Source organism: Oncorhynchus mykiss, chromosome 18 (assembly GCF_013265735.2).
Source record: "Oncorhynchus mykiss isolate Arlee chromosome 18, USDA_OmykA_1.1, whole genome shotgun sequence".
Lineage (NCBI taxonomy): Eukaryota > Metazoa > Chordata > Actinopteri > Salmoniformes > Salmonidae > Oncorhynchus > Oncorhynchus mykiss.
In genome coordinates this window covers 40416963-40433516 of record NC_048582.1, presented here as the reverse complement: position 1 = coordinate 40433516, position 16554 = coordinate 40416963, and the positions used below count along the sequence as shown (strand labels likewise).

The 16554-nt window shown below is 40.6% G+C and overlaps 1 protein-coding gene across 1 annotated transcript; it reads left to right on the top strand.

Annotated features, from left to right (window-relative positions):
- The first annotated feature begins 4043 nt into the window (after positions 1-4043).
- LOC100136269 (zinc transporter Slc39a7) lies at positions 4044-15942 on the top strand. The gene is made up of 8 exons (XM_021572015.2): positions 4044-4203; positions 4857-5329; positions 6144-6312; positions 7723-7800; positions 7996-8118; positions 10142-10258; positions 12674-12870; positions 13114-15942. Exons 2-8 carry the CDS (start codon positions 4862-4864, stop codon positions 13366-13368), a joined length of 1407 nt encoding a protein of 468 aa, XP_021427690.2. The 5' UTR covers positions 4044-4203; positions 4857-4861; the 3' UTR covers positions 13369-15942.
- The last annotated feature ends 612 nt before the right edge of the window (positions 15943-16554 follow it).

Here is a 16554-nt window from a genome sequence, read left to right as displayed (position 1 = left end):
GGAGATTAGACCGGTGGAAATCTGTCCAAATTTGAGATTTTTGTTTCCAACCGCCGTGTCTTTGTGAGGTAGGTGAATGGAAGATCTCCGCATGTGAGGTTCTCACTGTGAAGCATGGAGGAGGAGGTGTGGGGGTGCTTTGCTGGTGACACTGTCAGTGATTTATTTAGAATTCAAGGCACACTTAAAACCAGCATGGCTACCACAGCATTATGCAGCAAATGAGCCATCACATCTGGTTTGTACTTAGTGGGACTGTCATTTGTTTTTCAACAGGACAATGACCCAAAACGCACCTCCAGGCTGTGTAAGGGCTATTTGACAAAGGAGAGTGATGGAGTGCTGCATCAGATGACCTGGCCTCCACAATCTCCTGACCTCAACCCAATTGAGATGTTTTGGGATGAGTTGGACTGCAGAGTGAAGGAAAAGCAGCCAACAAGTGCTCAGCATATGTGGGAACTCCTTCAAGACTGTTGGAAAAGCATTCCTCATGAAGCTGGTTGAGAGAATTCCAAGAGTGTGCAAAGCTGTCATCAAGGCAAAGGCTGGCTTTTTTGAAGAATCTAAAATCTACAATATATTTAGATTTGTTTAACACTTGTTTGGTTACTGCATGATTCCATATCTATTATTTCATAGTTTTGATGTCGTCACTATTATTCTACAATGTAGAAAATAGTAAAAATAAAGAAAAAACCTTGAATGACTAGGTGTTTCCAAACTTTTGACTGGTACTGTATATATATTTTAAAAAATCCCACCACTTGAATATTGATTCCCCTATTAACAGCTATTAAAACTGAAGAGATTACCATACAAATCATGTATTAAATTAGTATATTAGACTAGTGTTTGTGAGTAATTGCGTTGACCTTTTAAGATGTGAAGGTAGAATTTTAGGTGCATGATGCTGTCAAGTTTTGAAAACGAGTTACAAAAAAAAGAAGTAACCCCAGCTAGTTTTTCCTGCTTTGTTAAAATAAATTACCATTGCTACCTACAGGTTATTCATAAGAAATAGAAAAGCTATGTGATCTGCTGTCACTAGCACAAACCACGTATCGTTTGTGTAATGTCTTAAAATGTATAAAGGTTTTACATACTGCGTGAATATGTTTTTAGGGTTGTTTTTACCACTTATGCTGTGTGTTGTATGTTGCTTTAAACTTTTGACACACTTTTGTATCATTCCCACCATTGAAAAGCAATCTGTGGGGTCCAAATTAGAAAAGGAAAACGTTTCAGTGAAATGACTGAAAAGCTTCATTTTCAAGACAGTCAAATCTATTCCAATGTGGGTGACAACTGTGAGAAAGTGAAAAGAGCGGTGCATATGATTATGGGCAAGGGCAGGACTGGGCAGGCTGCAGACGGACAGAGAAAATAACATTTACCTTGAACTCCGGCTGCTCTGTCTCTAGGGCGGGGTCAACAATTGTGCAAGGGTCTGACAGGGTCAGGGGGAGGGAGGAACCAGGGACCGAGGCTGCCCTGGGGTCGTGGGGGCTACCCGGGGGTGTGGGGGGGAGGGGAGGGGGGTATTGGCAGATTTAGGAGGCAGATGCTCAATATGCAGATGTCTAATCGAATTGTGGGATGTTAAATTGGTACCACTGATTTGCATCAATACAATAGGCCTCCCATTCCGCCTTGGGTTTAGGGGTCAACCGAGTTCCCTTGCATGGAATAAGCAGCATCTGAAAAGGTGTGAACTTCATAAAGCAAGCAGACTGCTGCTTGGTGGGAAGACACAGAATTAAATATATATGGGATATACTTCCTATAAATGCAATATCTGTCGCTCTTATTTTAAATGTATCTCTATTCCTATAAGCTTGTGTTATATCAGATTAAGGGATATTGTATTCAGTGGTTAAAGGCCCAGAGCAGTCAAAAACTAGATTTTTCCATGTTTTATATATATATATCCACACTATGAGGTTGTAATAATACTGTGTAATTGTGAAAATTATGATAATGGCCTTTTAGTGTCAGTGCTGTTTGAAAAGACCACCTGAAATGTCAACCTGTTTTGGCGAGATAGAGTTTTGGCCTGTCTTGTGACATCACCAGGCAGTAAATTAGTAAATTAGACCAATAAGAAAAAGAGTTCCAAACCTCTCTGTCAATAATTGTACGTTTTCTCCACCCCACTCAGACCACTCCCAGACAGTCCTATCTAAATTCTTTCTTTGAGAAATTGCTCTTTGCTAAGAAGCTATTTTTGTTTCTTTTTGGCCATTTTAATTGAAAACAATCACAGTAAGGTACTCAGAAATAATTTGATATTGAGATTTTTTCAAATCTGTCTGCAATTTGACTTTTAAATTGAACTGGGGCTGGGCCATTCCACCAATTCGATGCCTTTTGAGAAGTGTAACTTCATGAAAAAAACGCTGGATTTCATACATTTTTGTAATTCTGTCATAAAAAGCATGTGTTCAACTGATAAAAAAATATGTTTTCCCATTAAATAAAATGCTATAGTAAGTGCCTATTAAGTTTGAATATTTCTAGTCTGTCTATCTATGGGTAACAGGGTTGACATGTCATGCTCAGCCAGCTCAGTTTTCCACCACAAAACAGCAAACACAGTAGAACCAGCTCACCTGCTTTTACACTATGATTTGACTATTAGATGTTCAATGTTTCTTTTGAAAAAGATTTTAAAAGGAACAGTTTCACCTAAAAAGAGAGTTCAGTTCACTTAATAACAGGATTGACCTTAAAATGAGGGACAGATGTAAATGAATCACTAATTACACTAAATGACTTTGTCAAAGCAACAAAATAACTAGTTTTTAAATTAGGGTGAAAACTTGGACAAATGTGTGGTTTAAGTGACAGAGGGTGCACGGAGGGACATATCAAAATGCTGGATTTTGGCACTTTAGTGTGTCTTTATTCATACAGAAAATGTGAATTATTTAATTCCCCATGTGGTCTATATTAAAGGGCACTTAATTTAACATAACAGGATTTTAAAATGCAATATTGGTGCACAATTTCTACTTGAAATATCAAAGGGATGCAAAAGGCACTATTGTCAATGGGAGAGCCAGGCAGAGCTGAGCTCTCGAAACTTGGAAAAGTAGGATAAAAGTATGACAAACTAAGATTAGGGTTAGGGTTGAACATAAGGCTGGGCTAAGGTTAGGGTTATTGCTAGGGTTCGGGTTGAGCCAGGGTGTGGACCACAGGAGGTTGGTGGCAGCTTAATTGGAGAGAACGGGCTCGTGGTAATGGCTGGAGCGGCATTAGTGGAATGGTATCAAATACAACACACGGTTTCCATTCCATATGCGCCGTTCTGTTATTATGAGCTGTTCTCCCCTCATCAGCCACCTGTGGTGTGGACATGAAGCCATGGTTAGGGTTATGGCTGGGGTCAGGGTTGAGCCAAGGTATGGACATGGGACACGAGGAAAGTGTGCAGAGACATGGCAGATGAATGTAAACATGGCTCAACTGTAATCCTAATCCTTTTTTTTCCTGATCCAATTAAGTTTTGTTAATTGGAATTCCATTGCTTTTCATAGGGAAACTTCAACATCAAATGCAGTATTCCCATTTCTAATAGTACAAGTGTAGAAGGGTAGCCTAGAATGCTTCATTTAATTAGGCCTACATTTTTTTCCAGTCTTCATGTGGAATCTCAGAGAGCAATACATGTAAACTGTAATACAACACACTCTCAGTTGAAAGTAAACCTCCCCTAAATAAGATCATTCCATTATTGGTCGTTGTCTTTTCCAAAGTTAACTTTGCAATAATTTCCCTGAAAATAGTAGTCAGAGAGATACAGAAGATGTTCATACAGTCAATCAACTAAGCAAAACAGAACCGACTGCTTAATGCACTGGTGCCTATGGGAGAGCTACTCCCTTAAGCAGACCAGTATTGTGACAAAAAAAATCACTGGTAAACGGCCTTCATTCATCCACCATATTTGAGTCCGCATCCTGCTTCTATGCAGGATGAGATTACAAAAATATAAGTCTCGCGATGTTATGACACATATTCTTTAGTTACACCAGCGAATGAAATCACGCGAGGTTTCTATTAATTTGACTAAATGCCACGTCTGAGAACGAATAGACACTTTTGAGATCTTCTGTTGGGAATCATTTATCTGATAAACCGTTATCACTGACCCGCAACATTGCAGACTGGTTATCCGTGCATAATTACAGCAGACAGGTGAGTTTAGGGCAATTCGTTTATACTGCAACATTGTTGTCATTACCGCTAACAACTCCAATTACCTAAGTTATGTAGGTAACGTTTACCCATTGTTTGCTATTGTACAATGCTAGTTAAGTATCCCGCCAACTGATTTCGCATGCAAATCTGAACTGCGACATCTGCATTCGATTAATCGCATTCATAGGCAGCTATTGTTGATGTGGCTAACTTAGCTGTTAGACAAACAGTTAGTGGCTAACTTGCTAGGCGTTAGGTACAACAACAATTAACATACAGTATGTTTCAAGCCATCACTTTAATAACACGGCCTAGCTAAGTTAGTTACTCAGCTAGGCTACTAACCCCATTTGGGACCCTGCCCCTCTTCCTTAGTGTTTGACTCCTCATACCCCCCTTGTACGCCTATTGCCTTAGCAGAGGGCCATTATGGGAATGCTGTTAGGTATAGCAGATGGGATGTTGATCATGTTAATTGTTGTCTAACTAGCTAGTTAGCCTAATATTTGTTCCATAACTAGCTAGCTAAAGCCATCCACTGTAACTACCCACAATCTAAAAACAATAAGATGTTGCTGTATGAAGCTAGTATTGCTGTACTATAGCAGCCTGTTGTAACCATAGATCTTCCCTTTGGGTGTCTGTCCCAGGTGAGATGATGGCCCATGGACGTCTGCTAGCACTGTTCACAGGAGCGGTGCTGTTGCTAGCCGCCCAGCTAACTGTTGCTCACAGTCACTCTCATGACCATGGGCATGCACATTCGCATGGGGGTGGCGGTTGCCATGGTCATTCCCATGGCGGTCAGAAGCTGCACCAGGGGGCCAGCAAGTGGAGTGCTGAGGCCAACCTGCCCCCAGCAGAGGAGTCGCACCACGGTCACGCACATGACCACGGACATGACCACGGACATGCTCACGCACATGACCACGCCCATGGTCATGCTCACGGACACGACCACGCCCATGACCATGGTCATGCTCACGGACACGACCACGCCCATGACCATGGTCATGCTCATGAGCACAAGGAGGAGAGTGGACACGGGCACACCCAAGGAGGGGAGAGGGTGAAGAGGCAGGTGGAGGAAGAGAAGAGGGACATAGTGGAGCTCTGGATGCAGGTATTGTCAGTGGAGACCTTGGAGCCATACATGAATGGACATGGAATGTGTTGTTCTGGATATTTGATACATTATTATTGTCCAGAACCTGTGCTACATTTAGATGTCCGTTAGTGGTCATAGCCTACCTTCAATCAAATCATATGCAAAATGTCATATCTTTGTCTGTCGGTGTCCCTCCTGTTCGTTCCAACAACCTGACTTTCCCTGTGCAAACATAGGCTACCTATCTCTCCAGATTCAACGGATCACTGCTGTAGGTACAAAAGCAAACAGTTACTGCTTTCACTTTTCAACAGACATTTCCCTTTTGCCAGTGAGTCTGTTGCTAAGTTTGATGTCGAGTTCTATTGACTAGTTTGGCTTTGACAACTGGACTAGACAACCTCCGCAGTGTACTGCCATTAACTTTCTGTTGGTTTTGACTGCAGAGCGAGATGTCTCTGTTATGAAGTTTACATTTTTATTTGCTATGTTCAACAGGATTAGGTTTCTTAGACACCGTTTTACCATTATTTAAACGTGCTGGTCAGCACAACTCAGGAGGTCAACTATTTAGGTACTGTCAATTGAATTGGACTGAAACTGGAATGTATATATTCAGCATTCAATTATTGAAAGGCTTGGAATCCAAGCACTTTTGTAGACAGGAAATAGCTTTTCCTTATTTGATGAAGTTCATTAGATTGGTTTGAGACCCTTGGAAACTCGGCACAGCCATCCTTATCAAGTGTGAGATTATTTTACCACACACAAGCACCCTGTTAAAGTGGTCCTTTATGACCTGCTGTCTATGTTTCTCTCTTATTGTTAGGCCATCGGTGCCACTCTGCTGATCAGTGCTGCTCCCTTCCTCATCCTTTTCCTGATCCCGGTCCAGTCCAATACAGACCAGCACCAGAACCTCTTGAAGGTGCTGCTGAGCTTCGCCTCTGGTGGCCTGCTGGGAGACGCCTTTCTGCACCTCATCCCTCACGCCCTGGGTTAGTAAACCTATCGCAAGTATCGCCACGGTACATTTCTTAATTCAGTGAAAATAATTGATTGCCTATCTATTCTATTGAATATTTCATCTTTACGCAATAATCAGTGAAGCAAATGTAAGCTCTAAGATGAGCAACTTTTTTTTGATTTATTGGTTTGTAGTTAAAAGGATGTAGTCTTTCCTCATTTACCTCCAAGAGGAGGTTTAGAACTCAGTTGAATGAAGTTGAAACCCTTCTTGTCACAGCACAATCCATTAAAGGCAAAATATCTTACATCTATAGACTCCTTTCTGAGAAAGGAAGCTCCTCCTTTACTCCTTTGAAAATAATCTGGGAAAAGGACCTTGGTCTGACTATCAGTGATGAGTTATGGGCGGAGGTTTGCGACAGGGTATACTGCTCCTCTACCAGTGTAAAAATGAAAGAATCTAATTACAAATTTTTGTACAAATTTTTATTATACTCCTTTGAGACTCCATAGAATGAAAACAGATATGTCTCCTAACTGTAAAAGATGTACCTCTGAAAGCGGAACCTATATGCATGTATTTTAGAGCTGTAGGGAGATGCCCAGCAGGACTTTGTTCTTGATCCTGACAGAGAAAATTTGCTTATGACTATTACATACTTTGCTAAGAAATGTATTCTTCTATTGTGGGCCTCTAATACCCCTCCTACATTTTAAAATGTGGATTGACCAGATTGTTGACTTTCTTCCTCTTGAAAAGCTCACTTATGACCTCCACAAGAGACAGCCCAAGTTTGATAGACTCTGGTCTCCACTATTCAACTATATTTCAAACTGGACAGAGTGAACGGGGTGACTAGGGAAATGCGCAGATACATGTTGTGTAAGGTACTGTAAAACCTAACAACGAATTATTGGCCCGTCGTCTCAGCGAATGCTTGAAATAGCTGATAAGAACCTTGATAGTGCTGCTGCAAGTGTTATGTTTTTTTTTTTTTTGTGTGTGTTATATATATATATATATATATATATATATATATATATATATATATATATATATATATATATATATATATATATATATATATATATATATATATATATATATATATATATATATATATATATATATATATATATATATATATATATATATGTGTGTGTGTGTACCAAGGAAAATATATAGATTAAGAAAAATAAATGCTTTTATTTGACTTTATCATTCATTTTAATTGTATTTTTATTTTTTCAAAAGTATTATTCTTTTTTTATTTTTTATTTTTTTAAAGCCTGTCACATCTGTGAATGTGGAATGTGTTTTGTTGGTTGATTGAAAAACAAGAGAACTTAATAAAACTTTAAATTGAAAAAAAAAGGATGTAGTCTTTGTCAGTTTTTTTCTTTTTCTCATTTTCATTCTCTCTTGCTTGTTTTCACAGAGCCTCACTCTAACCATGGAGACGAGGGACAAGGCCACTCTGACAGTGAAGAATCACAGTATCATGGCCACTCACATGGTATAGCTCTGTTGTGATCTCTACATTTACCATCACCATACTATCCAGCATATCCATTACATACCAGTATTTAGCATGCTTCAGAATGACACTGACTCACTCTCTTCTACTCTTTATTATTTATTTATTTTATTGAGTCTGGACCCATTTTGGCAAAAAGCATGTCCCTGACGGTGTTCCTTATCACACCTGTAGGTGCTGCCCATGGTCACATGATGTCAGTAGGGCTGTGGGTTCTCGGTGGAATCGTGGCCTTCCTGGTGGTGGAGAAATTTGTTCGCCTCCTGAAGGGTGGACACGGACACTCCCACTCTCAGGGTAGGTAATACATTTTGATTTGAGTTTGTAGCACGGGCAAAAACAGAACAACAATTTGAAATGATGCATGTGCCCCTGCTATTTCAAGGCTACATCCATTCAATAAGAGCTTTCTTTACCATAACTCACATGCCTTGAAATGATCCCTCTGTTATGCAATGCATTTTTTTTCCTATTGCCCACTTCTGCTTTTGTCTATATCTATGTAATGCATGTCAATTGTTATGGAATAGTTACATTTGTGTCATTTAGCAGATGCTCTTATCCAGAGTGACTTACAGGAGCAATAAGGGTTAAGTGCCTTAAGGGCACATTTACAGATTTTTCACCTCGTCGGCTCGGGGATTCGAACCAGCGACCTTTTTGTTACTGGTCCAACGCTCTTAACCAACGCTCCTAGATTAGGTTTTAGGAGCATAACACACTACACTACCACACTCCACCCCCGGGGGGCAGCAGCTGGTTGGTTAACCTCTCTAGGGTATGTGGGATGCTAGCGTCCCACCTGGCCAACATTCAGTGAGATTGCAGAGTGCCAAATACAGAAATACTCATTATAAAAAATTCAGAAAAGATACAACTGTTTTACATTGGTTTAAAGATTAACTTCTTGGGAATCCAACCACTGTATCAGATTTCAAAAATGCTTTACGGCGAAAGCATACCTTACGATTATTTCAGAACATAGCCCAGCAGACAAATCATTACAAACAGTAACCAGCCAATCAGAAGAGTAACTAACACAAGTCAGAAATAGAGATACAATTAATCCCTTACCTTTGATGATCTTCATATGGTGGCACTCAGAAGACAGTAATTTATTCAATAAATGTTCCTTTTCGATAAAGTCTCTCTATATCCGAAAACCTCAGTTTTCTTCGCATTTTCTTCAGTAATCCACAGGCTCAAACGCAGTCACAACAGGCAGACAAAAAATCCAAATTGTATCCGTAAAGTTCATAGAAACATGTCAAACGATGTTTGTTTTTAGCCTAAATAATCTATAATATTTCAACCGGACAATAACGTCGTCAATCTAAAAGGTATGCAAGAAAGGCACTCTCTGGTCGCGCGCATGAAACACAGCAGGGTCCACTCATTCCGACTGCTCTTACTCCCTCATTTTTCAGAATACAAGCCTGAAACAATTTCTAAAGACTGTTGACATCTAGTGGAAGGCATAGGAACTGCAATTTGAGTCCTAAGTCAATGGATTCTGTAATGGCATTGGATAGAAAACTACAACAAACAAAATAAATCCTACTTCCTGAATGGATTTTTCTCAGGTTTTCGCCTGCCAAATCAGTTCTGCTATACTCAGACATTATTTTAACAGCTTTGGAAACTTTAGTGTTTTCTATCCAAATCTACTAATCATGCATATCCTTACTAATTATGCATATCCTATCTTCTGGGCCTGAGTAGAAAGCTGTTTAATTTGGGCATGCTTGTCATCCAAAATTCCAAATTCTGCCCCCTACCATAGAGAAGTGAAGTGCTCTGCCAAGACAATAAGTCTTGTGAAGCCTTGATAAGAAGGATCTGCAATTGTTGTTATCTTTAGTTTTGGTTCAGGCCTTTTTGTACTGTTTTTGTATATATTTATTTTATCACCATGAACAAATGATAATCCGATTGGGCTGGCCGACTCAGGTGTCAGGACGGAGCTGGCCCTGAAAACAGGTAGTGTCTGTCTCCTGGGCACATGCATGCATATAACATGGTCCTCTCACATAAATGTGCACATTAAATCAGGTTGCATACCATTTAGCTAGGCCTAGGACCCCTAGACCTAGTGAATGCAGCCAAATCATTAGGATAGCGAGTTGGTTTCATAACCCGACCTTTGGGTCCATTTTGAAATCTGGCCATTGATGAGATTTTCCTCTAGCCGAGAGCTGCTGTATGGTTGGGTGATTTGATGCTACTCTCCTACTTTTGGAATAAGGCAGGGTCAGTATACCAAAGAGTTATGTGCAACATTTTTTATTTTCTTTCCTATTTTCTCGTCTCCTATTTTCAGCTGCTCCTAAGGCAAAGGAGAGTGACGGGGAGAAAAAGAAGAAGAATGAGGGTGAGAAAGATTCAAAAGAAAACAAAGATGAGAAGACTCCAAAAGAAGTGGAGGAGAAAACTACAGGTAAGATAGTTGAATAATTGTCACTTAAGTTGTTAGTGGGCAGTTTGCCTTCACTGAAATGGCTCTTTTAAAATCTCAAAACCACTTTTGCTCCATGAGAATATTTACTTTATGACAACATTTCAGTTACCAGCATCCCATCAAGCCAGTTTCTCTGTATGTAACTATAGCAATGTTGTGATCATTGTCCACTCTCCCTTCTCAATATTAAGCAGGGCAAACTTTTTTTGGTGATTTCAAATTAAATCGATCACAGCATGTTTTTGGACTCATTCAGAAGTTTTTAACCTCATTTAAGTGCAATACCTCTGCAAATGTATGTAGAAAGGTCAATTTATATTCCTAAAACTTCAATTTAAAATGATGCTGTCGTGGCTTCCTGTTGACAAGACATTTTGATAAATATCCCAATGTCAAAACGGTTCATGTGTCCAAATCAATAAGTAATGATTCAACAGTTCCTGATATATTGAAAACATAAACAGTTTAAATAAAACATACTAAAAAAGAACATGTGCAAGAATAGTAATCAGATTACTTGTATTTTTTTTAAACGAGCACCTTATAAACTGCACACATCTGAGAATAATTTTTACATCACTGGTTAGAAGAGAATTTGTTGAGTCATCTAAATTCTAGAATGCCAGCTCGAAATTCTGGGAGTGCTGGAACGGGGCAGAAACAAATCATTTGCTTGAACTTCAACGAATCACGAACTTGCATAGGATATCAATAGTGCTGAGCAATTAACCGAAATGGCAATTATTTTGTTTAATTTAATTTTTTACTCCCTTTTTCTCCACAATTTTCGATCTTGTCTCATTGCTGCAACTCCCCAACGGCCTCGAGAGAGGCGAAGGTGGAATCATGCGTCCTCTGAAACATGACCCGCCAAACCACGCTTCTTAACACCTGCCGGCTTAACCCAGAAGCCAGCCACACCAATGAGTCGGAGGAAACACTGGCGACCGGGGTCAGCCTTGCAGGCACCCGGCCCATCAAAAGGAGACGCTAGAGCGCGATGACCCTCATTCTTCTTTCTTTTTTTTTTTGGCCCCACCGGCCAAACTCTCCTCTAACCCGGACGACGCTGGGCCAATTGTGCGCTGGCCTAAAGGACTCCCGGCCACGGCTGGTTGTGGCACAGCCCAGGAATTAACCCGGGTCTGTAGTGTTCTATATAATTATCATGTTTTCCGAGCTAAACTAACTATAATGACCACAATCCACTGCACGGCTAAATTTGTCCGGTCTGTGTTTCTTATACATAGAGAGCAGTTTCTTTGCGAGATATCTCTACCTGAAAATACATCATCTAAGTGATTGATAGTTGTCATTCAGCAGTCAAAAGTATGCCTTATTTACTTTGAAGAACTACAAAATAGGGTTTTGTCAGACAGCACAGGCGGCAGCAGCTCTATAGAGGTGAGATGATGACTTGGAATAAAATAGTGATCAAATAAAACAAGTAATATAAGTAACTGAAATATTTGATTTGAAGTAATGTGAATAAATGCGGGTTAATAAGTGATAAGCAGTCATGGGCAGTCACTACCATCATGGGACTTGTATTGTTTTCTGTGTTACAGCATGCAACCCACACAATGCATAGTGCATTTCATGTTTAGTTTTTTTAATAATTGAAACTGTAAATCGTGATTTAAAAAAAAAAAATAAAAAATGTTTAATCGAACAGACCTCCTAAAAGCAGTAATAGCTCTAGATATCAACACGGACAATTGGTGTATTGGAGTAAGGCCATCAACTTTTTCTTTTTTTTCCCACCCCCTTTTTTTTCTCCCCAATTTCGTGGTATCCAATTGGTAGTAGTTAGTCTTGTCTCATTGCTGCAACCCCTGTACGGACTCAGGAGAGGCGAAAGTCGAGAGCCATGCGTCCTCCAAAACACAACCCAACCAAGCCGCATTGCTCCTTGACACAATGCCCATCCAACCCGGAAGCCAGCCGCACCAATGTGTCGGAGGAAACGCTGTACACCTGACGACCGTGTCAGCGTGCACTGCGCCTGGCCCGCCACAGGAGTTGCTAGTGCGCGATGAGACAAGGATAACCCGGACGACGCTGGGACAATTATGCGCCACCCCATGGACCCTCCTGGTCGCAGCCGGCTGCGACAGAGCCTGGACTCGAACCCAGAATCTCTAGTGGCACAGCTAGCACTGCGATGCAGTGCCTTAGAACACTCGATTTAATGCATTTGTGATGACTAAACTTTTATACAATAGTAAATGTAGCACACTCAGACATTTTTACAACAATTACATGTATTTATTTGTACTTCAACCATGGAGAGAGTTAACAAATGCTCCTTAGCACAATTTAACCAGGTGCTCTAGACTAGAGTCCATAGGGTCTGTGCAGCAGGATGAGTGTTTGACGTCCCTATCAATATAGATATCAAGGTGTCGGGCTACCTGAACCTGGCTGCTGACTTCACACACAATTTCACTGACGGGTTGGCCATCGGGGCATCGTTCCTGGTGGGCCCAGCAGTAGGCACAGTCACCACTCTCACCATCCTGCTGCACGAGGTGCCCCACGAGATTGGCGACTTTGCCATCCTGGTCCAGTCTGGCTGCACCAAGAAGAAGGTAATGTACAAGCTTCAGCTTTTCACAATGATTGATGTTACACATACTGTTGTCGGACAGGAAACGGACATTTTCTTGACTATGTACTGAAACAGGCTCGGTACAACATCTGTCATGATGACGACACAAAGCCTATTGACACATGGTGGCAGCAGTAGGGTTTGTCTTTTCTGTTCCAACAGCCTGTATGAGAAAGTCTCTGTAGGTAGAAATGTCCATTGACAACTTCCTCTTTCCCATCAGGCTATGTGTCTACAGCTGCTGACAGCCTTGGGGGCTCTTGCCGGCACAGCCTGCTCCCTATTGGCTGAGGGTGTGGGTGCGGCCGCCACAGCCTGGATCCTACCATTCACTGCGGGTGGCTTTGTGTACATTGCCACGGTGACGGTTCTGCCTGAGCTGCTGGTTGGCCGCTCCAGTCTGGGCCAATCAGTGATGGAGATCCTAGCGATGCTGGTTGGAATTTACATGATGGTGCTAATCGCAGAGTATGAGTGAGACAGCGAGTCATCAAAAAGTAAGGGCGGTAGAAGGAGGGAGGGATTTAGAGGAGGAGCAGAAACCGAATGTGAGAGATGGATTTATACGATTGGAGGGAAAGATACTGATGGAGTTTAAAGGAGAGGGTGAGAAGATAAGTGACAGACATGGCTTTCACAGGACTGGACTAGGTTCCAAAGGGGACTTGAATGGGGAGTAGCATTTTAACACAAACCATCTGCAGGATGATGAGCAATAAGATATGTACTCTACAAAGTCCTCATCGGCATGTCTAAATCAGATAGGTCATCAAACCGAGACTTAGGCAAGCTACGCAGATGACTTGGGAGTTGTAGTTCATCGTCCATTAATAATTGCAGAGTTTATTCCCTTTTGGTCATAAAAAGGCTAACCAAAACAGTGTCCGTTTAAGTTGCCGTGAACTATAGTTAAAATCAAGAATTGCAATCATACCAATATGTTTAATGCTTACGTTTGCCTTTAATTGTACTTGCAGAGATCACAGATTGAACACAATAGAACTAGACAGTAAAGTGGTTAGGGCATTTTCCTGGGTTTAAATTCAGGGTTTATTTGGATCAGAGTATGTTAGTCTACAACTGGAACATTCCAATGAAATGAAAAGGGCATAATATTATAACGTGTAGTCCATAAACCAGGTCCCCAAACAGCAGCCATCTTAGATACTTGACATATATGAGGCCAAGAGGCTCCTGAAATGTCATCAGCTTCCGGAATGTGACTTATTGGGAAACATGAATAAGCTGCTTTAGATGTCTACAGCACACGGCAGTTACTGACCAAGCCACTTGTTTGTAACTGTTTTCATAACTGTTGGATGCTTTCGAGTTGCATGAAAATCATGAGTTGTACCAGTATGTGACTATCTCTTAATTTCATTATTACTCAATGGGTAAGTGATGTAAGCTGTGCTTAGAGGATCTTTGGAGTATGATTAGCTTCATAGTGAATAAATTGCTTTAAATGTGCCCGTCACATGAATTACCTTCATAATGTGGAAGTACAGTAAATTCATGTATTTAGGGTGGACAGGCCATTTGGAAACTGAACCGATTATCCAGTGACAGGAATCTTCCACCCTAATTTATCTTAATGTGTCTGGAAGGAATGTTTGACCTACCTTTGAACAACTGAATGATGAATCCTCTTCTACTTTTGTTTAGTGTTAATAAGCCGCGGCAGCAGGTTTTGTTGAATTGTAACATTTATTCATTTTTATTCACGTGTACTATTCTCTTTTTTTTTTTCTTGAATGGGTGTCTGCTTTCCCTCCACTCTTGAATAATACAGTAGGCCTTATGTGTCATAAAGACAATCAATGCTGTAGCTGTAATGTGGTTAGAAAGAGCTCCTTCACCCTAAACCATTCTGTATGTACACGACTGCATCTTTGGGCTGATTCCAAACCAACCCCACGCTGCTATCCCCATTTACCTTGTTGACTTTTTTGTTATGTATCTGAGATGGTTTGTATTGTCAATATTGTATAGTAAGCTGCTTTACGTAGGCATTTGTAATAATTAGGTTGTTTCCATCCAATGTATTCCTTTACATTGCCAGTCTTATCAGATGCCTTAAGTTGTCAACATTGGCTTATAGTTGGGTGCAATGGCTTGATTTGGAATCAGAACTTTTAATCAGAGGGACCAAGTAAAAAGGATTAATGTTAAAGTGGTGGGTGGGAGATTTAGTAAGAGAGTATGGTGGAATTTGTGTTACTTTGTTTTCTTGGACTTTTCATTAAACAATTAAGATTCCCTTACAATGTTTACACTATATTTTACTGGGTCCCTGTTTCTCATTAGATAATGCAAGAGAACATGAAAAATACAAGCAATCCAATACTTGATTAGTTTATAATCCAACCTAGGCTAGATATTGGGGGGGAAATTAACAACCGATCACAAACACAAGATGCAGGCCAAGTGTGACCGTATTATTATATATAATATACATACGCTAAATGTACAAAACAGTAGGAACACATTCCTAATATTGAGTTGCACACCCGTTTGCACTCAGAACCACCTCAATTCTACAAGGTGTCGGAAGCGGTCTACAGTGATCCTGGCCCATGTTGACTCCAATGATTGCCAGATTCGTGTCAAGTTGGCTGGATGTCCTTTGGGTGGTGGAAAATTCTTGATACACATGGGAAACTGAGTGTGAAAATCCCATCAGCGGTGCAGTTCTTGACACTCAAACCGGTGCACCTAGCATCTATGTCATGGAAAGAGGTGTTCCTAATGTTTTGTGCACTGTGAATGTAACTGCTTTGCTTGAAATATCTTAGTAAAACTTCTAAACTTTTACGTTTACCACAAAAATTATGTTAAATTAAAGCAAGCCCGCATCTTTACTTGTAAAGTCATCCTCTAGTTTGATCTTGTTCTTGATACCATGTCTTATTTTGAGGTGCTTTGACTGTCACGCCTATGCTAATATTGTTCAAATTCGCTAGCTAGCTAGCCAACAACTGTAACGATGTGTTTGAGACAAGTGCTCATTGTGCAAATGTATGTTTTCAATAAACATTGTAGACGAAATATAGTTACATGTCAACAATCTAAACCAACCCCGTCTGTTTTGTTGCTAAACAGCCAACCTGTCTATTGGAGAAGCAGTTTGTGCCCAGAGCCATATACACTGAACAGAAATATAAACGCAAAATGTAAAGTGTTGGTACCATATTTCACGAGCTGAAATAAAAGATCCCAGAAATGTTACAAACTCACAAAAATATTATTTCTCTAAAATGTTGTGCATAAATGTGTTTACATCCCTGTTAGTGACCATTTCCCTTTTGCCAAGATAATCCATCCACATGACAGGTGTAGCATATCAAGACGCTGTTTAAACAGCATGATCATTACACAGGTGCACATTGTGCCACTCTAAAATGTGCAGTTTTGTCACACAACACAATGTCTCAAGTTTTGAGGGAGTGTGCAATTGGCATACTGACTGCAGGAATGCCTACCAGAGCTGTTGCCAGAGAATTGAATGTTAATTTCTCTGCCATAAGCCGTTCCAACGTCTTTTTGGAGAATTTGGCAGTAAGTCCAACCGCAGACCACGTGTAACCACACCAGCCCAGGACCTCCAGATCCGCCTTCTTCACCTGTGGGATCATCTGAGACTAGCCACCCGGACAGCTGATGA